This window comes from Marmota flaviventris, chromosome X, assembly GCF_047511675.1.
Source record: "Marmota flaviventris isolate mMarFla1 chromosome X, mMarFla1.hap1, whole genome shotgun sequence".
NCBI lineage: Eukaryota > Metazoa > Chordata > Mammalia > Rodentia > Sciuridae > Marmota > Marmota flaviventris.
The window spans coordinates 59,333,416-59,359,498 of record NC_092518.1 but is presented as its reverse complement, the minus strand read 5'-3'; the positions used below and the strand labels follow the sequence as shown (position 1 = coordinate 59,359,498).

At 34.6% G+C, this 26,083-nt stretch overlaps 1 protein-coding gene across 2 annotated transcripts in view; it reads right to left on the bottom strand.

Moving 5' to 3' along the window:
• Nucleotides 1-26,083, bottom strand: part of Ophn1 (oligophrenin 1) — a 379,198-nt gene that overhangs the window by 47,023 nt on the left and 306,092 nt on the right. For both annotated transcript variants that reach the window (XM_027935819.2, XM_071606174.1), the window contains exon 19: nucleotides 17,490-17,649. In XM_027935819.2, the coding sequence (XP_027791620.1) occupies nucleotides 17,490-17,649 (160 nt within the window). The remainder of the gene's footprint in view (nucleotides 1-17,489; nucleotides 17,650-26,083) is intronic.

Sequence of the window (26,083 nt, the reverse complement as noted above, 5' to 3'; positions counted from 1 at the left end):
CACCTCTGTTTCCTAATCTAAGAAATGCATAATAATCATCATTCACAGAGTTAGAATAAGGTCTAAATGAGCTAAGAGTACATGGTCCCACTCTGGGCACATAGCCTGATTTCATGTTAATCAACCACAAAATTCAGACACAAGTCTGAAGAGCAGACTGACTGGTTTCTAGCACCAATACAGTTGACTTGGGAATAATAAAGGAGGAAAGTAGCCAATGCCAGGCTGGGTAGCTGACCAGGTGAGTTTGCAATATACAAGTGAGAGAACTGGTAAGAGTTTGAAGCTGGTATGTGAGTTTTTACAAACTAGCTGGGAAGAAATGTAGGGGTGGGCCGAGGTTCCACAGAATGGAGGAGTTGGTTAAATACAAATGTGTTATTGCTACTGCAGCATACAAAAAAGAGGCTTTATGTAAAATGAAGAGCCTGGACAGAGGTCTTTAAGGCCCCTTTCCAGTTCTGGTATTTCAATGGATCTATCACATATTTTGTCCTCTTAAGTGAAATAACATTCTGTCCTCCAAATCGCTAAGAACTCCCTTCACAGCTGACCTCTCTCTTTCCCTGAAATTTCCAGCAGCTCCCCAAAACAAAATGTTCAGAAAACAGAAATCAACCTTCCTCTATCAGTCTGAATTATCTCTATGTCTCAAGCTAGCAGCATTGGGTTTGGGCACCCTGATTCATACTTCTCAGTGAGCTGGGAAGAGAATTTCAGAATAATTGAGAATGTTGTTCTAGTATGGAAGAAGATCATTCCTCTTCTCTTCAACTTAGAAAAGAAAGTGAAGATGATTCAAATTTTTTAAAAAAATCTTTAAAACAGACTTTGGAATTGATTCCTTTCAGTATCAATTCTCCTGAAGCATTTAAATTTAATTTACAGAATCTGGATACTCTTAAAAGAGAGGCTGAATGAAGAGAATACAAAGAAACTTAAAACCAGTGTGGTTAAGCCCTTTTCTATTAAAGAGCAAGTGTAAATGGAAAAAACACATTACTGAAATGATAATATATGTCAACTGAAAAATCATATCCCATTAACTGAACAACTGGGCAGGAACATATAATCCCTGATACTTGTAGAGCAGCCTCAGCTCTCACATATATTATCTCTTTTAATCCCCACAACCATTCTATGAGGTTACACCTACATAAAGTCCAGAATTTCTGGAACAATCTCACCCACACATCAGTTTGCTCTTTTTCAAAAAAGGCAATTTGATAAATGTATAATAAATTGAGACTTCATTTCACTTCTCTAGGTAATATGTTTCTCATGAAATAAATTCATAAATCCCAAGATATCCTTGGTTACCTTGTTATTGTTTGGAAAACATGGCCAGAGTACATCTCTTGTACCTCACAAAGGTCACTTAATTCAATCATTTAACACATATTTACAGGTTGCAAGGGTGTAACAAATTCACTCAACAGTTGACCACTGGTTTGTAGAAAGGACCCCCTATTGGATCCTGGGGATAATATTTAGCCAGCACTTAAATTTCGTTTCAAATTATGCCACAAAATATGCTTTTGTATCCTGACCAAAGCAGAGCAAAATCACTATTTTGAAGCAGATTGGGATTGAGATCTTTCACTGAAGAGCAGGTTTTTGGTAAAACTGTAGTTGGCATTTTCCATTTAAATTTTATAGAATAAAATTTAAAAAATCAATAATGCTAGACTGATGATAACAGTCTAAACATTCCAGTGTTACCCATTTATCCACTGATAATGAATAAGAACTTTTAAAACACAATGAATCATGATATACTGAAATGCCTGCATGGCTTCCTACTGTTATCAGAATAAAGTCTGCACTCCTTAGGCAAGCACAGAGGCCCACACTCTAATTACCAAATGTTAGGATTCAAAGACTGTCTTCTAACATCTGCCTGCCTGCCTGCCTGTCTGTCTATCTTTCTATCTTCTAAGTTCTTTATCTTCACTATGTGATGGCCCTTCAGCAACACTTGCTTCAACATTCATTGGCCTTTGTATTCCTCTACTTACTTCAGATATACATTTTCAAGACCACAGGTAGTACAGTGTAGATTTGAACTGCTTCATTTGAAATCTGAGCTCCAACACTTGCTCACTCTGTGTCCCTGGACATGTCACTTAACTTCTCCATGCCTTCATTTCTTCATATGTGAAATTAGGTGTAAATGTGCTCATATGTATAAAATGCCTCAAACAATTAACACCCCTATAGATAAATGTTTTTCAGGGACAGAAGCTTTTATTTGTCTGGGACAAATGCCCAAAAGAGAAAAAGATGGGGTCTGTAGGAAGTGTACATATGTTTTTTGTTTGGTTTGGGTTTTGGTACAGGATTTCTTGGCAGTAAGTGGTGACTGAACCCAGGTGTGCTCTGCCACTGACCGACATCCCCATCCCTTTTTTCTTTTCTAATTTGAGACAGGGTCTCACTAAGTTGCTGAGACTGACCTTGCACTTGCAATCCTCCTGCCTTAGCCTCCCAAGTCACTGGAATTATAGTCACTGTGCCCAGCAGAAGGGTATGTCTAATTTTAAAGAATCTGAAAAACTATTTTCTAGAGGCTGATCTATTGTACATTCTTATGTGAATTGTATGAGAGATACTTGCTCTGAATGCTTGACAGCATTTGATACTATCACTATGTGGTGATACCTCATTGTAGTCTTAATTCACATTTCCCTAATGGGTAATGATCTTGAATATCTTTCATGTGCTTATTTGCCATCCACACATTATTTTCATGTCTTTTGCCTACTTTCTAACTAGATTGTTGATTCTTTTTGCTGTAAAGTTTTGAGAGTTCTTTATATATTTTAGATATGAATCTTTGTCAGATGTTTTTCAAGTTAGAAGCTTGTTTTGTCTCATTTCCTCCTTTAATTTTGATGAAATACAATTTATTTATTTTTTTCTTAGTGGATTATGCTTCTTATGCTTCATCTAAGAACTCTTCAGTAAGTCCTAGGACCTGGAGTTTTTCTTACCTGTCATCTTCTAAAAGTTTTATAGCTTTCTATTTTACATGTAATGGTATAATTGACTTTGAGTTAATTTTTGTATAAGATAGGAGGGTTTGGTTGAGGTTCACATTCATTAATGATAGTATAAAATTGTTCCACTATCATTTGCTGAAAAGTCTATCTTCTTTCCTTAAGATTCTTTTGTACTTTTGTGGAAAATAATTTGGCCATACTTCGTGGGGCTATTTGTGGATTCTCTATTCTATTTCATTGGTCTGTATGTTCTTCCCTCTTCCAAATATACACTCTCTTGATTATTGAAATAATACAGTAAGCACTGATATTAATAATATCTCCCAGTTTGCTTTCTTTCAAGATTATGTTAAGTTTTATAGTTCCTTTGCATGCATTTCCAAATATAATTAGTGTGATTTTCTCCGTATCTTAAAAAGAAAGAAAAAAACAACTTTGGCTGGATTTTGACATTGATTGCATTAAACTTATAGATCAGTTTGGAAAGAATCAACATCTTTACTATGCTGAATATTTCACTAAATAAGTACAGTATGTCTCTCAATTTTTCTAGATTTTCTTGGATTTCTCTCACCAGCATTCTGTAGTTTTAGCATAAAATTTCTGCAAAAGTTTAGATAGGTTTACATTTAAGTATTTTCTTTGAGTGACTATAAATACCATTATATTTTTAGTTTCAGTTTCCATACACTCATTACAAGTATACAAAAGTACAATTTATTTTGAAATATTGATTTGTTTCCTATAACCTTAATAATCTTATTAGTTCTTGGAATTTTGTAGGGTTTCAAAAGAGACTCCTGTGGTTTTCCTTTTTTTTAGTTGAACAAATATCTTTATTTTAATTATTTATTTATTTTTATGTGGTGCTGAGGATCGAACCCAGGGCCTTGCAAATGCTAGGCAAGCACTCTACTGCTGAGCCACAACTCCAGCCCCCTCCCTGTGGTTTTCTACAGAGATGATTATGTTATCTTCAAATAGGGAAAGTTGTATTTCTTCCTTTTTAATCTATATGTATCTATGGTTTGGATATGGTTTGCATATATTACAAGACTGGTTCTCAGAGTGGCAGTGTTGGGAGGTGGCAAAATCTTTAAAAGTGGATTCTAGTTGAAAGTAGTTAGGTCACTGGGGGCACTATCCTCAGAATAAATGTAGTTCTCATGAGATCCTGGAAAGTTCTTGTGAGACAGTTGTGATCAAAGAGTAAGACTGACCAACCCAACCCCAGCTTGCTGTCTCACCATATGATCTCTTCTTCTTACATGTGTTCTCACCTTATCATCCATTATATAATTTAGTCAAGGAGGTCCTCACTAGAGCTGAACAGATGTCAGCATCATGTTCTTGAGCCTCCAAAACTGTGAGCTAAATAATCCTCTTTTTATAGACATTATTCAGCCTCGGGTATTTTGTTACATCAATGTAAAACTGCCTTAAACAACATGTTTTCTTTCCTTTTCTTGCTGAATATCAGCGGTGAGAGTAAACATCCTTCCCTTGTTCTCAATCATAAAAAAAGTATTTCACCATTAAGTAAGTTAGCCATGGAACTTTACAGATTTTTTTTTATCAAGTTATTCTCCTGTTCCTAGTTTGAATATTGATTTTTTTAAATGCTTTCTCTGTATATGTTGATATTATATAATTTTACTTCTTCAATCTTACTATGGTAGAGGACAATGACTGATCTAAAAATATTGAACCACACTTGCATTCTTGCAATAAACCCTACCTGTTTGTTAACATATTTATAGTATTGCTGTTCTTCCTGATAATGTTTTAAGGATTTTTGCATGTATGTGCATGAAGGATATTTAATCAATGATTTTATTTTTTCTGTACTGTCATCTTCAGGTTTTAGTACCAGAGAAATGCTGCTTTCAAAAAATGAGTTCAGAAGCGTTTCCTCCTATTTTGTTTTCTGGGAGAGGTTGTGGAGAATTGGTTTTCATTTTTTATTAAACTTTTAGTAGGATTCTCCAGTAAAACTGTTTAGGCTGGAAGATTTTTTTCAAATGCTACATAATTATGAATTCAATATTATTAATAGCTATATGGCTATTAAAATGATATACTTTACATTGGCTGACTTTGGGGAACTTGTACTATTTTTAAATTGGCCCACTTTATCTGTCAAATTTATTTCATAGTTATTCACATTATTACCTTATTATCCCTGTAATGTCCATGGGGTTTGTACTGATATACACTGCTATATGTCCTTTACAGTGATAATTTATGATTTGTTTTTCTTTGCCAATTTTTGTTAAGTTTTGTCAGTACTGGTTGGTGATTGAGCCGAGGAGTGCTTTACCTCTGACCTACATTCCCACCTTTTTATTTTGAGACAGGGTCACACTAAATTGCTGAGAATTTCCAATCTTCTTTTCTCAGTCTCTCAAGTCACTGAGTAATCCCAGTGTAGTCACTGTGCCTGGCTTTCTTTGTCAATACTTCTAGAAGTTTTGTCCATTTTATTGATCTTTGAATAGTGTTTCTGTGTAACCAGCTCTTAGATTGACTTTCTCTATTATTCTTCGGGATTTGATTCTAGAAATTTCTTTTTCATTGTGTTATTGACACATTATAATTATAGACAATAGTGGGATGCTTTATGCCATATTCATACATGCATGTGACATGATTTGATCACTATGATTCCCAATACTTTCCCTTTCCCTTTCCTCCTCTCTACCCCAATCTGCTTGTTGTGTTCTACTGATCTTCCTTTGTTTTTGTGGTTATTATTGTTTTTATTTTTATGAGTGCATTATAAATATATATGCATGTGGAGGTTTCATTGATTACAGGAATTTATGACTTTATTAAATATTATTTATTAATTCATTTGTTTTGTTTACTTTGGATTTACTTTGCTCTTTTTTGATATTTGGATGCCTATCTTATTTTATTATTTTTATTTGTTATAACTAGTTATACATGACAGTAGAATGCATTTTGATACATCATACATCAATGAAGTATAACTTCTCATTTTTCTGATGATGTAAAATCACACCAGTTATGTAATCATATATGCATATAGGGTAATAATATCAGATTTATTCTATTAACCTTTACTGTACCCATACCCCTCCCCTCTCTTTATTTCCCTCTGCCTAATCCAAGTACCTCCATTTTTCCCTAAAACCCCCTATTGTGAATTAGCATCTACATATCAGAGAAAATATTTGGCCTTTGGTTTGGGGGCAATTGGCTTTTTTCACTTAGCATGATATTCCCCAGCTCCATTTATTTACTGGAAAATGCCATAATTTCATTCTTCTTTATGGCTGAGTAATATTCCATTGTCTATACATATCAGTTTCCTTATCCATTCATTTGTTGAAGGGCACCTAGGGTAGTTCCATAGTTTGGCTATTGTGAATTGAAGTACAATTTTAGATTGACTGCAAACTCTTTCTCTTTTCTACTGAAAGCATTTAATCCTATAAAGTTCCCACTCATCAATGCTTTAGTTGCATTCCATAAATTCTGATATGTTGTTCTTTTCACTGTCATTCAGTTCAATGTAATTTTCTATTTTTAGTGCATTTTTAGTATTCAAGTGTCCAAAGATTTTCATGTTACCATTATGTTTTTGATTTCTAAAATGAAAATCAATAAATATCATACATCAAAATTAATAGAATCAAGGACAAAATCAATAGATGTAGACAAAGCATTTGATAAATTTCATCATCTTCATGATTCCACTATGGTCAGAGAAAAACCTCTATATGATTTCAATTATTTTAAATATTTTGAGGTTCATTTTCTGGTCCAGGATATAGTGTACCTGAATATGTGTTCCATCACACATTCTCTACTGTTGGATGAGGTGTTCTAGAAATGCCTATTAGATCCCATTTGCTGATGGCGCTCTTCTCAATCTTGCTAATTTTCTGTCTAGTTGCTTTCACTTATTAAGAGAGCAGTGTTGAAGACTCCAAGTATAATTGTGGATTTTCCTATTTCCTTTTTAGCTCTACAAAATTTTATTTTACATATTTTGGAGTTTGGTTACTTAGTTTTAGATTTTAGAATTATTAGATCTTCTTGAATGTTTTTTAGAATTACATTTATTTTCTCTATAGTATTTTTTGAGCACATGACTGTACCAATTTTTAGTGTGTGTGTGTGTGTATGTGTGTGTGTGTGTGTGTGTGTTTAACATATTACATACTTATCACAGGCTTGTAGTGTGGACATTTTACCTATCAAGGTGTACTGTACAAACCTTACCCCCTTTGATGTTCTTTACCCTCTCTACTTTTATTTGTCTTAAATATTTCCTCTACATATATAATCACATTATAAATTTTGCTTTGACCATCAAACACAATTAAGAAAATTTTAGAAGTTTATTGAATTTACTCATAATTATGGTCTTTCTGTAGTCCTTCCTTCCTGATATGTAAGATTCTTTTTTAATTGTGTCCCTTCTACTCAGAGAACTTCCTTAAACCATTGCTTTAGGGTAGATCTGCTACCTATAAATTCTCTAAGCTTTCTGCTGTATGAGTTGCAAAGCTTTCTGTTCTATCTTACAACTCACTTACTCTTTCTTATGTCACCTCCATTCTGATGTTGAGCCCATACAATGAATTATTTTTAATTTCATTGATTCATCTTTCAGTTCTGCAATTTTCATTTGGTTCTTCTTTGTATCTTCTATGACTTTGCTGAGATTTTTACTTTTTCATTTGTTTCAAATGTATTCCTAATTGCTCATTAAAGCATTATATGACAGCTGCTTTAAAATTCTTGTCAGATAATTAATAGCTGTGTCATCCTGCTGTTTGTTGATGGCCTTTACTCATTCATGTTGAGATCTGCCTGCTTCTTGGTATGACAAATGATTTTTCAGCTGAAGCCTGAACATTCTGTGTATTATGAGAAATTTTTCCCTTGCGGTACTGGGGCATTGAACCTAGGGGTACATTACCACTGAGCTACACCCCTAACCCTTTTTATTTTGAGAGAGGATCTTGCTAAATTGCTGAGGTTGTCCTGAAACTTGAGATCCTCCTGCCTTATTCTTATTTAAATATTCTATTATAACAGGCTTCCTCTGACACTGCCATCACAGGAGAGGAGAAGCATTGCCTCATCGCTGCTAGGATGAGTGAAAGTCCAGGTCTTCTAACTTGGCCTCCATTGATATAAAGATGGAAATGAGGGGCATCTTGTTACTAATAGGCAAGACTGGGACTTTAGGTTCCTCACTAGATACTTGCTGACTTCACCTTGCCTAGATGGAGAGGGATGTCCATTACAGTTCCTATATGGCTTTCATTGTCACTGGAGTGTGGTGGTAAAAGTCGAGGCCTATTGATACAACTCCAGTGCTAAATGTGCATGAGAGTCAAGGTATGTCATACGGTCTCCACTGATAGCACAGGAATAGGGGGAAGGAGTCTTAAAACTGCCATATGGACACTAAAGTCCAGCACCCACCTGGACTTCTTTGTTTCATTATGGACCAATAAAGGCAGAAATCTATTTAGGTTCTCAATTTGGCCTTTGCTGGCAGGGAGGAATAGGGCCTTTTTTTTTCCTATAAGGTTTACTGGAGTACAGTGGTCACTGTCTATATCTTTGTGTTGTTGAGGTATCCATGTCCAGGCTCTTTGTCTAAAGACAGCAAGCTTTTATGGGTATGTGGTGTTTTTTTTTTTTTTTTTTTTTTTTTTTTGTCTGTGATCATTGGTATTTTTAGGTTGTTAGTATCTACAATAACCATTCTGGGGTATATGAGAAAAAATGATACCCAGATGATTCATGACAACGTCATTCTCCAAGTCCCAAGTTCCCTAGTCAGTCTGCTGCCTTATTTCCATATTTCATTCTTCTTATACTTCTTTCATACATAACATGTTGAGTTTTGAGTGGCACTCAGTGGAAAACTACAAAAAATACACCTATTTCATTTTCTGGAAACAAACACCTTTCCCTACTATTTTTTAGAGCCACATAGTACTCCACTGTGTAAAATGTAACCTGGTAAATTCAACCTTCCACCTATATATGAGCATTTAAGATGTTTACTGTAGTTTGCAATTACAAACAATGTTGCAATATATATTTTGGTAAAATAAACAAACGTTACCATCTTGTCCATTTTAAGCATATACTTTAGTAGAATTTAGGATATCCATAATCCTCTGCAACCATCAACATTATCTAGTTCCAGCACTTTCTCATCACCCCAAAAGGAAATCCCATGTACATTAACTCCTCATTATCCACATCTCCAATCCCTTAGAATATAGAATGCTTTCTATCTCATAGATTTGCCTATTCTAGATATTTCATATAAATAGAATCATACAGTATTTGTCCTTTTATATTTGTCTTCTTTCCCTTAGCATGTTTTCAAGATTCTTTCATGTTAGAGCATGTATAGCAGGATTACATTCATTTTATTGACTGAATGATGTTGTGCTGCAAGGTTATACCACATTTTGTTTATTCATTAGTTGATGAACATTTGGGCCATTTGTACTATTTGTCTATTGTGATTAGTGCTGCTATAAAAATATCTGTATACAATTTTTTTTGTTTAAACACATTGTTTCATTTTTCTTGGGTACAAAACTAAGAGAGGAATCACTAGGTCTACAGTAACTCTGCATTTAACTTACAGAAAATCTGCAAAATTGTTTTCAATAGTGCTGTACTTGCAATGTATTTTTATATTGTTGTTAGGGTATTTTCAGAGAAGATTCCTAGAAATAGAATGGCAATGTGAAAGTTAAATGCATTTTTAATTTTATTAGGTATTACCAAATTTACCTCCATTCTAGTTGTAGTAATTTGCATTCCCAATAGCATTGTATGAAAATTCTTATTTTGATATAGTCTCACCAATAAAATGTATTGTTACACTTTAATTTTCACATATCTGTTAAGTAAAAAATAGTTATGTCAATGTTAGTTTAATTTATATTTTTGTAAGTTAAGTAAGATTGAACATTTGTCATGTTTAAAGGCTATTTTATCTCTTTTTTCCACTGTTTGTTCATGTATTTTCCTGCTTTTTGTCAATTATTTTTCCATTTTTAAGAGACTTAGGGATATAAGCCTTTGATATGTATTGTAAATATTTTCTTCCAGTTTGAGGATTGTTTTCTGATATTTTTTAAAACTTTATTTATTTATTTATTTATTTATTTATATGTGGTGCTGAGGATCAAATCCAAAGCCTCACACGTGAGAGGCGAGAGCTCTACCATTGAGTCACAACCCCAGCCCCTGTCTTCTGATATTTTAATGGTGTTTTTGCCATGTTAATAGTTTTATATTTATATAATGTAATTCATCAATTTTCATTTATTCTCTTATGTCTGGATATTGAGTCGTACTTAGAAAGTCTTTTCTTATAGTAAGGTTAAAGAAGAATTGATCTATATTTTCTTCTAGTAATTGTATAGTTTCAAGTTTCACATTTAGATCTCTGTTATATTTGGAGTTTGTTGTTATCTATGTATAGTGTGTGGTATGGCTTTTTAAAACATTTTTAAATTTATAAATATTTGTTATATATGACAGCAGAATGCATTACAATTCATATTACACATATAGAGGACAATTTTTCACATCTCTGGTTGTACTCAAAGTAGAGTCACACATTCTTGTCTTCATACATGTACTTAGGATAATGATGTCCATCTCATTCTACCATCTTTTCTACCCCCATGCCTACTTCCTTCCTCTCTCACTCCTTTGCCCTATCTAGTGTTTGTCTAATCCTCCCATTTCCCCACCCCCAACCCCATTATGAATCAGCCTCCTTAGATCAGAGAAAACATTCAGCATTTGTTTTTTTGAGTTTGGCTAACTTCACTTAGCATTATATTCTCCAAATCCATCCATTTACCTGCAAATGGGCCAAGGATCTGAACAAACACTTCTTGGAAGACGATATACAATCAATAAACAAAAATATGAAAAAAAAGTTCAAATCTCTAGCAATTAGAGAAATGCAAATCAAAACTACTCTAAGATTTCACCTCACTCCAGTCAGAATGGCAGCTATCAACAATACAAACATCAATAAGTGTTGGCGAGGATGTGGGGGAAGGGCACACTCAAACATTGCTGATGGGACTGCAAATTGGTGCAGCCAATATGGAAAGCAGTATGGAGATTCCTTTGAAAACTGGGAATGGAACCACCATTTGACCCAGCTATCCCACTCCTTGGTCTATACCCAAAATTAAAAACAGCATCCTACAGGAACATAGCCACATCAATGTTTATAGCAGCACAATTCACAATAGCCAAACTGGAAGTAAACTAGATGCTCTTCAATAGATGAATGAATAAAGAAAATGTGGTATATATACAAGTGGAATATTATTCAGCATTAAAAGAGAATAAAATCATGGCATTTGCAGGTAAATGGATGGAGTGTGATATGAATTTAATTTATCTTTGTCCAAAGGGCTAACCAGTTGTTCCAATACCCTTTAATTAAAAGTTCATTTTTGTTCCCCACCTTGTAATCTGAAATGCCGCATTAAATACCAAAGGTTGATTTTCTTTAATTTTTTGCATTCTATATATATATATATATATATATATATATATATATATATATATATATACACACACACACACACACATATATACACTAAAATTAAAATCTCTTAAATTTAATAATGTACATATATTTGGATGTAAGTACCTTTTTTCTTCTCTTGGATGATAGACAAGAAACTAGTGAAGTTTGGATAAGAACTAAAGATTGGCTATAGGTAAAAGAGAAGACCTTCTTTTCATTGCACTGTTTGAAATTTTTACTAAGTGCACGTATTATTTTATTTTTAAAAGTTACAAATATTTAAAACAGTAGATATTTTTAGTGCTTATCCTACTATCCACCCCTTCCTTCTAAGAACTCTTTCCCAGGAAATCCATGAGATCCATGACAATTCTTTCTACATATATTTTGATGTGTCTTCTATTGGTTCTTCAAACATTGACATTCCATAGAGTGCAGTATAAGGGAGGGGGGATGGGAATAAGAAAGACAGTAGAATTAATCAGACATAACTTTCCTATGTTCATATAGGAATACATGACCAGTCCACATCATATACAACAAAAAGAATGGGAAGTTATACTCCAAGTATGTATGTTAAAATATACTTTACTGTCATGTATACCTAAAAGGAACAAATAAAAAAGGACTGGGACTGTACATCAGTAATAGACCACCCTGGGTTCAATCAGTACCAAAAATTGAATACATAAAGTAAAAATAAAATATTGACATGCCCTAGATCAAGAGTGGGAATAACATTCATTATTTTCTTAAAATTATTCCCTAGGCAAGAGTATTCAATCACATGATTTTAATTACCACTTGCAGACCACTGAAGGTCAACCCTCCTTCACTAATCCTGGATGTGCCATAGGAATGGCCAACTTAACATTTTCCCAAACTGAATATTGCTCTTCTCTTTCAAACCTACTCCTCCTCCAGCCCAATCTACCTCAGTAAATGGCAATTTAATTCTTGCAATTGCTCAGATTTTAAAAAAACCTTCAGAGTTATTCCCGACTTCTCTTTTTCTTCCACACTTTACATATGATTTATCAGCAAATCCTATTGGCTTTGCCTTCAAAGTATATGTAGAATCTGACTACTTCTCACCATCTTCACTGTTAACACCGTCATCTAAGATCCACTATTTCTCTCCTAATTACTCTCCCTGTTTCTACCTTGTCCCCTACAGCTATCTTTTCACATGACATCCAGAGTAGTCGTATAAAAAATAAGACAAATCATGTCACACCCCTGCTCACAACCCTACTTCTATCTTAGAATAAAGTCTAAACCCTTACAGTGGACTCTAAGACTCTCCTATAAATCTACACAGCTTTTCTTCTCCATTACCTCTTTGAGCCTGTCATCTTCTATTTAGTCTTTTCCTTAACTCACTCTAGGCAATTTAACCCCCTTGTTGTCCCCTGAACATGATAGGCAAGTTTCTGCCTCAGTAAATTTCTACTTAACATTTCCTCAGCCTAGAAAGTTTGCCCCCTAGATAGCTGAATGAATCTGTCCTCTACTTCCTATGGGTCTCTGTTCAAGGGTCATCATGTCCTGAGGTTCACTTCAGGTTCTTATTTCCTCATTTCATTAATGCACTACAATGACAAAATCACTTTCCAATCCTTCCTATTCCCCTTCTCTGCTTTATCTTTTTAATGCTAATTACCTTCTAACATACATTTTACTTCGTTTGAGTACTATTTTTCTACTTGCTGTAGAATATAATCTTCATGCAAATTGTGTCCTCAGTGTATAAAGCAGTACCTACCACATAGTGAGCACTTAACATTTATTTGTTTAATGAATTAGTTCATCAATACATAACATCTGGGCTTTAGACAATGGTTCAATTATAGCCTATAGGCCTATTGCCTGTTTTATAAACAGTTTTATTAGAAAATGGCCGTAATGATTTGTTTACATACAGTCTTGTAGCTTCTTTTCAACTACAGAGTCAACTAGTTGTGACAGAAATCTGCACCTACATAGCATACATATTTACTATATGGTCCTTTAAGAAAAATTTCATTGATCCTTGCTCTCAATTCATACAACTACTTGCTAGATATTGTTCTCTGGGATAGCTTTCACAAATCTCAAATCCAAACTGCCCCAAACTGAGCAGTTCTCTATCTCCCCAGAACTTTCTCATTCTGTATTTTTTTTTCAGGGAGATACCAGGGATTGAACCCAGGGGTGCTTAACCATTGAAACAAATCCCCAGCCCCTTTTTATATGTTATTTAGAGACAGAATCTGACCATGTTGCTTGGGGCCTAGCTGAGTTGCTGAGGCTGAACTGTGAACTTCTGATCCTCTTGCCTCAGCCTCCTAAACTGCTTAGATTACAGGCATGCACCATCATGCCCAGTATCTCATTCTGAAATTTTTACATGTAAGAAAGACAGTCCCATTCACTCAGCCTACTGTGTCAGAATTTCAGGATTCAGAAATCTCCCTCTCCAACATCTTCTGCTTCCAATTATTAAGTCCTATGGTTTTTGCCTCCCTGTCCCTCTCTCAATTGCCCCTGATTCAGACTACTATTTCGTCCTCATAATATAGCATCACTGTCAAGAAAATTATAAATATTTCAAATTCCTCAACCAAGCAGTTAAATGTTTTTAGAACCTTGTCCCTGTTTTCCTCATGTCCTGCTATTTGCTCCTAGTTCCTCTTTATATTCCACTACAATGTTTTTAGGTTCTGGGGCTTTGTTCACATTGCATCATCTTGAAATTTCCTTTCCCTAACTCTCTTTCTTTCTACTTTCTGTATAGGTGATGTTTAATTTTAGGTGTCAACTTGAATGGATTAAGGAGTAGCTAGAAGTGTAAAAAATCATTAATTTGGGTGTGTCTGTAAGGGTGTTTCCTGAGGAGATTGGCTTGTGAGTCTGAATGGACTAGGTGAGGAAGATCTGGCCTTAGTGCAGGCAAGCATTATCCAATTGGCTGAAATCAGAGAAATATAAAAGGTCAATTGGTCTTTATCTGAAAGCTGGGCCAGCATTTTCTTCTGCTGCCTTGGACATGTGGTTTCTACATTCACAGGCCTTTGAACTTTAGGATTTACTCCAGGGCATCCAACTCTCCTCCACAGTCAGACTTTCTGCTTCAGATGAGTCATACTATCAGCTTTCCTAGTTCTGAGGCCTTGGAATTTGGACTGAGCCATGCTACCAACATCTCAGGGCCTTCAGCATAAAGTGGACCTGTCCTTGGACTTCTGAGATACAATGATTACATGAGCCAATTCCCCTAAAATTCCCTGTCATATATCTATATACATATTCTATTAGTTCTCTCTGAATAATCCTGACTAAAACACTACCTAATATAGGTCATGCTTCTCTTCAAGCACCTCTTCTGTATATTCCCAATAATACTACTGAACCAAAATGACTGGTGATAAAGCAGAAGCTAATGACTAAGTACCTTAACTCTTAACAAATCTAATTGGATTTAAATGTCACTTCTTATTAAAATATCTAAATTGATGAATAATAATTGTACATATTATTGGGGTAGAAGGCAATAATTTGATACATGTATACAATATGTAATGATCCAATCAAGGTAATTAGCATTTTCATCTCTTTAAGCATTTATCATTTCTTATCATTGGGAGCCAAAAAATTCTTCTCTTTTACTTCTTTGAAACTGTCCAAATTATGAAACATACATATAGGAACATATTGCAGTGAACTGCAACTTTACATATATCTATAAACAACCAATTAAAATGAATGAATAGAAAACCACTAAAATAGAGGAAGGGGAATAGCAAGGAAAAAGAGGAAGTAAAGAAGAAGCAATTGGGACTGAAATGGAACAAATTATATTTCATGCATGTATAATTATGTCAGAATGAACACTATCATTATGTATAATATAACACATTAATAATAACATAAAATATATAATATTTTGTAAACTATAACTACTCTATTGTGCTGTAGAACAATAGATCTTATTTGTGGTATCTAACTGTATTCTGGTACAAGTTATTCAGCTCTTCCACTTATTAACTAAATAAAATTGTGCATGTGACCATCACATAGGCAGTATTTATTATCATCTACTCATTTTAGCTGAAAAATTACTATCAGAGAAGTCAAATAAGTTGTTTGAAATTGACACAGATAATATAGCAAAAAAGCACTGGGTTTGATCCTCAGCACCACATAAAAGTGAATAAATAAAATAAAGGTATAAAAAAGTGTTGTATCTGTTTAAAATTTTTTTAAAAAAAGAATGCCAGTTGCTATTAAATATCCATTCTCTCCTTCTTTAAGTTGTGGCTGGGTAATCTACACCATAAAGACTATACCTCTCTGCCTCTCATCACTAAGTGTGACCATGAGATTCAATTCTGAAAAATGGTATATAAATGAAAGTGATATGTGTGACTTCCAGGTCATGGCCTTAAAGGAAAGGGCTATAACTTCTATTTCCTTTCTTTCCTTCTTCTTGACTGATAAAATGTAGAATATATTCAATCAAGGTGATGAAAGCATCACCTCAGGGATTCCAGAGCACCAAGAAAGAACGAACCTGGGATCCTGAACCTGTGAAATCACCTTACAAGCTCTGTGCCCTCTCCCTGAACTATTCTACAACCATGAAATAAACAACTCTCAGGTTAAAACACTGTATATATGTGTGTGTGTGGAATCTTAGCAGCCCAGCCTTAGATATATATGTCCTACCTAATGCAGCTAGCAAATGGCAATGATTAGATTTGAACTATAGATAGACTTCATCAACGTCCTCATCCTGTAGAAAAGTTTCTTATTGAATTAGGCTTCCCAACGATGGCACTGGCTGCTAAAAAGCTTAAAGCCAAATGTAGTCAAGTATACAAGACATATCAATAAATATGACTTGTCCTAACCTGATTCCTGAGCTCATTTTCTGTCTCTCACTTTGTTTTACCTTTTTCATTTGATCCGATTATAATATATGCTACCTTCTATGTTAAATACTATATCAATATTGCTACCTTAAGTTCTTTTGGAATGAGATGTGGTTTAAATAAGCATATATATTAATTTATGTAGGGTTTTCACAGGATTCAGGATCTGCTACCATGAAATATGTCACCTTGGCATTTGAGGAAATAACAGAAATAAGAAGGACTCTGAGATCATTTCATATACTTCTTCTCCAAAGTAGGCCACAAGTGAATCCTTAACATTCCTTTAAAGCAGGTCATGATAATTTTATTCCACAGGTACCCTCTGTATACCTTGAAGAAATGAACATCCTTATTCTTGAAGACAAAAACACCAAGAAGAACCTGAACAAAGTCCTTGCCAAGTTCCCCCCTTCTATTACCATTAGATCATACCCATAAATCCTTAATCACATTTCTTCAAAACTATCCACTTCTTCATCAGACTTATTATAAAAATGCATAAGTTTAACTGTTTCTTTAGGTCTTCACTTCAGAAGGCTCCCAAGTCACATAAAACTTATTACATAAATTACAGAAAATGAGCTTTTCTCTTATTAATCTGTCTTTTGTTGTAGGGTTTCTCAGTCATGAACGTAATGATAGGTGAGAAACTATAACTATTCTCCCATACACTGTCATTGGTCATACCACTTTCATGCTTATCATTTCCTCTGTTTACATGTCCATCTCCATATTACACTGTGAACGCCTTCAAGGCAGTGACTCTTTCTTCTTCCGTAACCTCAGCATTTAGCATAGTGCCTGATAATAAAATAGTGACATGCTCAAGCAATAGTTCCTGAAATTCCCAGGGTCAAAATACTATTAAATGTCATTTTGTCACAATAGGATTTCCTTTCATTGTCAACTCAAGCCAAGAAGGAAGACACATCCTATATACAGCTGGGGAAATGTCAAGTGTTTAGAGAAATGATAATAAGGATAGGAAACACATACCTTGCCAAAGTGCTCAATTAGGATTTCAACCACAATATTCTGAAATTTGATGTTCATCATGGCAGCCACAGTGTCCTCTTGAGCTCTCATCAGGGTGGGCCCAAAGATCACCCCCATGTTGGAAGGGGTCATGAGATTCTCTTTGCTGTGCTCACACACACTGCCGGAAGTAAAAGAAAATGTTGAACAAGATCTCCTCCAATACCCCCCTTATAACCAAGCCTGTTTTAATTGATATAGAGGGAAAGAAAAGCTAAAAAGTGGAAGGAAATGACAGCCTAAAGTATAGATGGAAAGAAAGGATTCCAACGGAAATAACTCACCAAAAACATAAGATGGCATAGAATTAGGAGCCAAAGTGAGACATATTGAATTTAGTAAGCAGTGTTAAAGGAGTTAAGAGTCAGGAGAATTTAAGACTAACTTAAAAGATTTGGAGAGGCAAGAGAGAAGCAAGAGGACATTCATGACAAGAGGAACAACAAAGTACATGGAAAGAGCGTCTTCCATTTTTTCTAGTTAGTAATCTGGCCCTTTCCTCATCCATAGAAAAGTAAAAATCTGAAAAAGTTGAAAAGGATCCTTAAGATAATCCTTTCATCATCTTTCTCTTAACAGATGAAAAAACGCCCAGAGAAGGAAAGGGATCTGCCTGAAGTCATTCAGTTAGCTATGGAGTAGATCCTGTAATCTCAGATTTTCAGGCCCTAGTCACTCTTGCTTAAATTTCCTTTAACGGTTGCCTATCACTTAAAGGAGAGGGCCAGCTGTGTTCACTGTGGCAGTTTAGGCTTTCTGAAACTTTCTCCCTATTTATAACCCATATGCACAGCCTAGACAATGATGTTGCCCTGGGTTCAAATCCCAACATAGGCGGACACTCACCAGCTCTGCACCAGGAAATGTTAACTCACTGTAACTTCTCTGAGCTTTAGGTTTCCCACTTGTTTAAATGCTACCTATTTCAGAGAGTTTTGACATAGAGCTAAATTGTTTCAGCATGGTACCACACACCCTAGAAATATCTGTTATTACCTCTCCATTCTAGGCAATGCTGACCATTGACACTCTCATTAAATTGCTTAGATTAGGATTTTCTGGTTACCTCAGGTTGTTTCAGACAGATGTCAATATCTTTGCTGATGCCAGTCCCTCTGCTTATAAAGTCCATCTTCCCCATTTCTGAAGAATGTTGATTTATCCTTCCAGATTCACATTCAAGGGAAACATAGAGCACTGTCCTCAACTTAATTGATACCATGGACAAGCTGAGTTTTTCTTTTTCTTTTCTTTTTTTTTTTTTTTTTTGTTTACTTATCTCACTCTCCTATTCGGTTATAAACAACTTCCAAATGTGTTCCTGGTACAAATAATAAATTACTTTTGAAGGAACTCAATTCCTCTAATGCTGTTCTAAATAGTACTGGAAGCAGCCAAATAAAAGGCATGCAGCCCTTTGGTCAGTTTGGCTATGGGGGTGGGGAGATTAAAATAAGGGACAGGCCAGCTGCCCACTCAAAACACTAATTTTCCAAACCCACCCAAGCTAAGAATTCTAAGACTGACTCATCAACCAGCAAGTTCTTGACACTAAGTGGTAATTGAGGGGGACAGAATCCTTAGACAAATCTTAATGAAGTCTGTTAAGCCCCTGACAAAGGCTGGCTACCATTCAGATGGTAATAAGCAGTAACCACTCAGGGACTTTGATATTGCAGGGCAGCTGATGGGTCCCTTTCAACAGCTTAAATACTTCTGCAATTAACCTTTATTCTTTAGTGACAGATTTTTTTTTCAGATATTAAAATGGAAAAGTATCTCCATGCTGCCACCAAGTGATCTGGAATGGCTAAACCACTAGTGACAAAGCAAGAACACTGGCTTATCTCCTTTTGAGAGCTCAGAAGGGCACTGATGTTTGTTCAATGTTCAGCAGTTCTCTGAATCATCAGAACTGCAAAACAGCAGAGTATTTTAGCTTTGAAGGCCATGTTCACTAGGGGCAAATTATTTAGTAAGATCACAGTTTGTGAATACAGGGCAAGGCAGGAGTTCACACCCACATTTGTTGGTCTCCAAACCTTAAGGTAGTCCCATGGCCTCCTGCTGCCTGCTTCTCTAGTTTCAAAGTTAGAAAAACCAAAGTTTCTGTGGGAGGCTTTTTAAAGCCAAAGCCACCTACTATTTCTCTGAAGGAGGTTCCTGGTGTCCCATTTAGGATACTCTTCCTTCTTTGCATTCTAATAAGACTTGGAAGACAAACTGTTCTTTGCATGTGTCATTTCTCTTATTTTTTATTTTTCTTTCAGTGCTTTGGATGGGGGGTTAAACCCAGGAAATTATGCATGCTAGGCCATTGCTCCATCACTGAGTTACATCCACAGTCCTGTACATCTTGAATACCATTCAGTAGTATGTCATACCTCATATTGTAGGGGAACAAAACAAATGAAACCCCAAAAACAAGGGTATAGTGAACAGTAAATTAGGGAAAAGAATTGTTAGTCCTTTATTCAACATGGATTAGAGAAAAGGCATACAACTTCAACACTGACATTTTAAACAAAGGTATGGATATCTGAGGTCACTGGGGGTATGCCCTTGAGGACTATATCTTGTCTCTAGCCTTGTCCCTTCCCATCCTCTCTTCCCTACTTCTCCTTAGCTGCCATGAGCTAGTACTGTCCTCCACCACATGCTTCTGCCATGATGTTCTGCCTTACCTCAAGCCCAGAGCAATGCAGCCAGCTGATCATAGACTCAAACCTTAGAAACTTTAAGCCAAAATAAATCTTGCCTCCTCCAAGTTGTTTGTATCAAGTATGTATCACATGGATGAAAAGCTTACGGAGTTCCAAATAAGTCTTGTTCTTAAAGTGAATGGGAGGGGTATCACAAATTATGTGTCTACTGAATCATCTATTAAGTATTCTTGTCCTCTCCACTCTACATGAACACACACACACACACACACACACACACACACACAACACACCAAAATAAAATAACTACAACTAGAACAAGACTTTCAACCCAAATGTGGGAAACTTTAAAGGACAAATGATTTGTTTACTTTAAAAAATAAGTTACAAGAAAAAAAGAAGGGTGAAGAGAAAACATTGGTAATACAGTAAAAATACAGACCCTAATTATATCCTAATTATATAGTACATCAAGTCTGTGCCTCTGGTTTGGTGGTTTTTTTTTTTTTTTCCCCCAGTACCAGGGACTGAACCCAGGTGTACTTAGCCACTAAGCCTTATCCCCAGTCTTTTTTTAAAATTATTTATAGATAGGTTCTCACTAAATTGCTTAGCACCTTAATAAGTTGTTGAAGCTGGCTTTCAATTTATGATAATCCTGCCTCAGCCTCCCAAGACACTGGGATTACAGGCATGCATCATGACACCCAGGCTCTGTGTTCTTTAGTAGTCTTCCTAGTAATTCTGGTACACACCAAAGTTTCAGAACCACTGCTATAGATCAAGTATCACCAAACTAAAGTACTCATTAAATCCAGCCCACCATCTATTTTGTCATACTTGTTTCATTGGAACACAGCTTTCATCGTGACTTAAATGGATGCTTTCATGCTATAATGATGAAATTGAGTACTTGTGACAGAGACCATATCATTCACAAGGCCTAAAATATGCATTTTATGATCCTTTACAGAAATATTTGTCAACCTCTGTTAGAGATTAAAGGAGTCAAAAACATTTCATCAAGCTAGGCACAGTGTTATGCACCTGTAATCCCATATACTCAAAAGTCTGAGGCAGGAGAATCATAAGTTCGAGGTCAGTCTCAGCAACTTGGCAAGACTCTGTGTCAAAATGAAAAAAAATTAAAAAGGACTGGGGATGTAGCTAAGTGGTACAGAGCCCCTGGATTCAATCCCCAGTAACACACACAAAAAAAAAAATAATTGCATGAGATTGTTATGTAGATATGCAATTTGGATCCTGATTCAAAGGAAAAATTAATGTATTTGAGACCACTGGAAAATTGAACAGAGAATATTTGATGATATTTTAGAATTTTTATTCATTTCCAAATAATTTTATTATAGCTATATTCATAGTTATCTTTTTAAGATACAAAGTGATACATTTATAGATTATGAAATAATTCTGATGTTTTGGATATTTTTTCAAAATAGTATGGGAGGAGGAGAAATGAATGGGGATATGGATAAAACAATACTGGCACTGTGTAAACAATAGTTAAAACTGGGTGATAGGCACAAGACAGTTCTTTGTATTGTTTCCTCTATTTTTCTACAGACATATTTGAAATCTTACATAATAAAATGTACTTCAAAAGGAAAATAACAATGGTTGGGAGAGTGAGTCAATGTCACAAATGAGCAGTCCCCTCTCCACCTAAGGATGGTGCTAAGATGCATCCAGAATTCTGAATTTGAAAAAGAAAAATATCCCTAGAACTAATGAAATTTGGTACTCTAGGACTGTTTAGATATAAGTGTAGTATTCTAATTATAAATACATATTTACATATTCTAAGGGTAACTAATCAGTACTTAAAGAGTAATTAGAAGCCAGAGCAACTACTATAAGCTTTAGCTAACTTCATCTCCAATCAAATTCAAATCCCCATACCCACTATAACTTTAAATATCATGATAGATGGTAAAAATGATTTCTCAGTGCCAAGATGTATTCAAGATATATGGATCGCGTGGGACTATTGTATAAAGTCTCCCAGGCTTGCATGAACAGTGTAGTAAAATATAACCTTAATTGATCTTACATTAATTAGTAAGGTAGATTAAACAATATAATGTACTTCAGATGTGATGGAACATAAGATACACATTGTCACCTAGGATTGATTCCAACAAAAAGATGGTTAGCTTGAATCCATCTTGCCTTTAGATAAAACCTGTACTTTACAAGATATCCAGGCAATAGAGGAACAAGATAAAAAATAAGACAATGAAGAAATCAGGCAAAAGTAGTAACAGTTTGCAGGAAAACAGGTCTTGTCAACAACTCAATGTCATGAACAGGTGGTGGGGTGGACTGTACTTGATTAAAGTCATGAAAATTGACCCCTAGTTCAGAAAACACTTATAGTGTGTACTTTTTGTGTCCAGTCACTAAATGTTAATATTGTCTGGAAAGGTGGAAATTGTTGAACTGAAAAACATATGTTAAAGAATACCACAATATCATCTTGGTAAAAAAATATATAAATATGTGTGTGTACACATATACACACCCAGAGAAAAATTTGAAAGAATGTGTATTATATATGTCCGTGGTGATTATTCAAAACTGGAAGTAAAAAGTTTTTAGGTTTTGAAGTTCATTTTTGTTTTTGCTTTTCTGTATTTACTAATTTCTACAATGCACAGTATTGCTTATAAAATAACAGAAGTATTATTAAAAAATAAGAATCATTCAGTAAGCCTAACAGCCCACAATCATTAGGATGCTAGCCCCATCCTAAGATTATGAAAGACTCTTGCATTTGCAGCATATACTTTTATTGCCAGACTCCAAATTTGTCACTATATTATTATCTCATCTGCTTTGAGTGAAACTTTCATGGAAGATACTATCAGAGCATCTGAAAGGATGGGAAAATGGGACTTCATTGAATTTACAGAACAGGCTGTACGACTCTTTGTGTATTGGCCTACTGATAAATACATGTATGAATGGGAGAATTAGTCCTGAGGCTTGCTTCTATTATAATATTCCACTAGTAGTGAGATTGCTGAGGAGGTGAGCCTTTAGTGTTCTCCTATCTCTGACTAATGGAAGTTACAGGTACCAAAAAGATCTGGATAATTGGGAACCACAAATTGGCTGAGGTCACTTTGCTTCTGCCTATTATTACTCTAGAAAACATGCTGGTGGTGGGTAAACATCATGAAGGCATAGCTATTATCATCATATAGATTATGAATGCAGCAATTGGCAGGCAGGATAATTATGTGCATTTTTAAAGTACATGAAGTTTCTTCTCCTGTGTAAATTTCCTAAATAGACCTAACCATTCTCTGTAATTTACATTTTATCTACAACTTTGATTAAGATGGTTTTTAAATATATTAAAAAATTGGAAACAATGGTACAATGAGTACTCACTGTCTATACCTAGATTCATGAATTCACATTTCGCCACATTTGCTTTCTCACTGTGTATGTTTTTTCTGAACTATTTGAAAGAAAAGTGATTGAAACCTAAATACTTCAGCAATCACCTTCAAAGAACAAGCATATTTACCTACAAATCAGAGTAACATTTTCACATCTAAGGAAATTTACTGTACTTCCATATCATCTAATATCCAATTCATGTACAAATTTTCTCAAATGCCACACAAAATGTCTTTTATAATTAAGTTGCTCAAATTTGGATCCAGTCAAATTTCATGTACTGAATTTGTTTGTTTCTTTAGTCTCTTAGTGTAAAACACTATCCCTACCTCTTTTCCCCATGGCATTGACTTTTTGATAAGTCCAAGACCATTGTCTCATAAAATGTCAAACACTCTCTATTTTTCTATATTTTTTATTGCCTATACACTGGGCAGACTTAATTTAAATCAGGTTAAACATTTTTTACAAACATATCCTACAGATCATGCTTGATACTTCTCACAAAATCAAATTAGGGGGCAAATGAGATCAGTTTATACCATTATCAGTGATACTAACTTTGATCAATTACTTAAAGTGGTGTCTATAACGTGGCTTCACTGTAAAGATCCGTTATTTCCACTTGCAATTAGTAATTAACCTTTGAGTAATACACTGAAATTATGTGACTATACTGTTCCTCAATATTCTCTTACCTAATAGTTCTGATCAATCTCTAAAACAGGGTAGTAAGGTTGCAAATTAGTGATTTCTCAATTTCTATCTTTTCTCCTACATTTATTAGCCAGTATTCTTATATAATAAACATTTTTCTTTCTTTACCAACACCATGAGTTTTTGTCTATTTTATGGGTCAATATCATATGCTGCTACTCATGTTGCCTCCAAATGTCATCAAGTGTTAGTCCTTTCAAGCAGGTTCTTGTGTCCATTTTGGATATGATTGCTATTAGCGTTTCAAGTCTTCCTTCCTTAGCCAACTGTATTGGATAAAATTTATTTTCCTTCATATATACTTAAACTCAGCCATTTCTTAAGCATGCCTGGTGCCTTTGAAAAGGGAATGCAATTTATAACCAAAGAAATCAGGCACTACGTGTATGCATTGCTTTTTGGGTAGAATCATTTCAAGACTGGTACAATGAATACAAGTTTTGATTTATTGTTTTATTTTTAAATTATAAATTCATATAGACATTCCCAATTTTACCGTTATGCTATAAAAATTTTCTTTACATCTTTAATTTTATATATGTATTTATCTTTTCTTAAACCATAAATCTTGGCTTCTAACAACTTTAATACATTTATTTTTATTCTATCCTTGTGAGATATACATTTCAAATCATAATTACATCACTGCAAAAAGAAAGTCCTACTAGATCATGTTTAAAACTTCTATTAGCTCTTCTTATTTTTAGAGTATATCTTGTGAAGGATGAATCATAGACTGTGTTGTCAAATTAGTTGAAATAACGGCTTTCTCTATGTGATTATGTTCTCAAGTTGATAGACATTTAGATTCATTTACTTTTTTGGTGTTCAGTTTTAGGATTAATAATATTTTTCTTTTTGATTTAATGTTAGTTTGGGGTGTGAAAAACATCAATATGAGTTAAAAGTCAAAATCATATAAGGAGGTAGACTTAGAGCAATCTAGCTTGTTATCCCTTCCCCTTCAGCATTATTTACCACTGATTCCCTATATAAACATATTATTTGTTTAATTTTATAACTTTGTTGAGATAAATTTCATATACCATATATCCCCCTCTTTTCAATAGTTCTGAGTATATTCACAGAATGGTGCAACTGTAATCTCTGTCTAATTATTCCAGAAATTTTCATTACTCCAAAAAGAAACCCCATGCCCATTATCAGTCAGTTTTCACTTCCTCACTTCCCAGCCCCTGGCAACCACTAATCCACTTTGTATTGGTCTCTATAGATTTATTATTTCATGTAAATGGATTCACATGTGGATTTTTTGTGTCTGACTTATTTCATTTAGCATAATGTTTTCAAGGTTCAACCATATTATACCATATATGTATAATCAGTATTTCATTCCTTTTGATGGTTAAATAGTATTCTTTTGTATGGAATATATGATATTTTGTTCATCCATTCATCTACTGATAGATATTGGGAAATTTTCCACCTTTGGTCAACTATGATAATGCTGCTATGAGCATTTTGCATAGGATTTTGAACAGACAATGTGTTTACATTTATCTTGGACATATACCACTGAGTGAAATTCTAGAGAGTCATTTTAAAAAAAAATTACTGTACTTCTTATGACAAAATAAGAAAATATGTATATAGATATGTAGAGTGTTTCTATATTCTTGTTTTCTTCTTTATTCTTATAAAAACTTTAGCATATTATGTACTCTAATTTATACCTACCTCTTTCTATTTTTTATGACCATACAAGACTGCCTGGTCAGATGTACC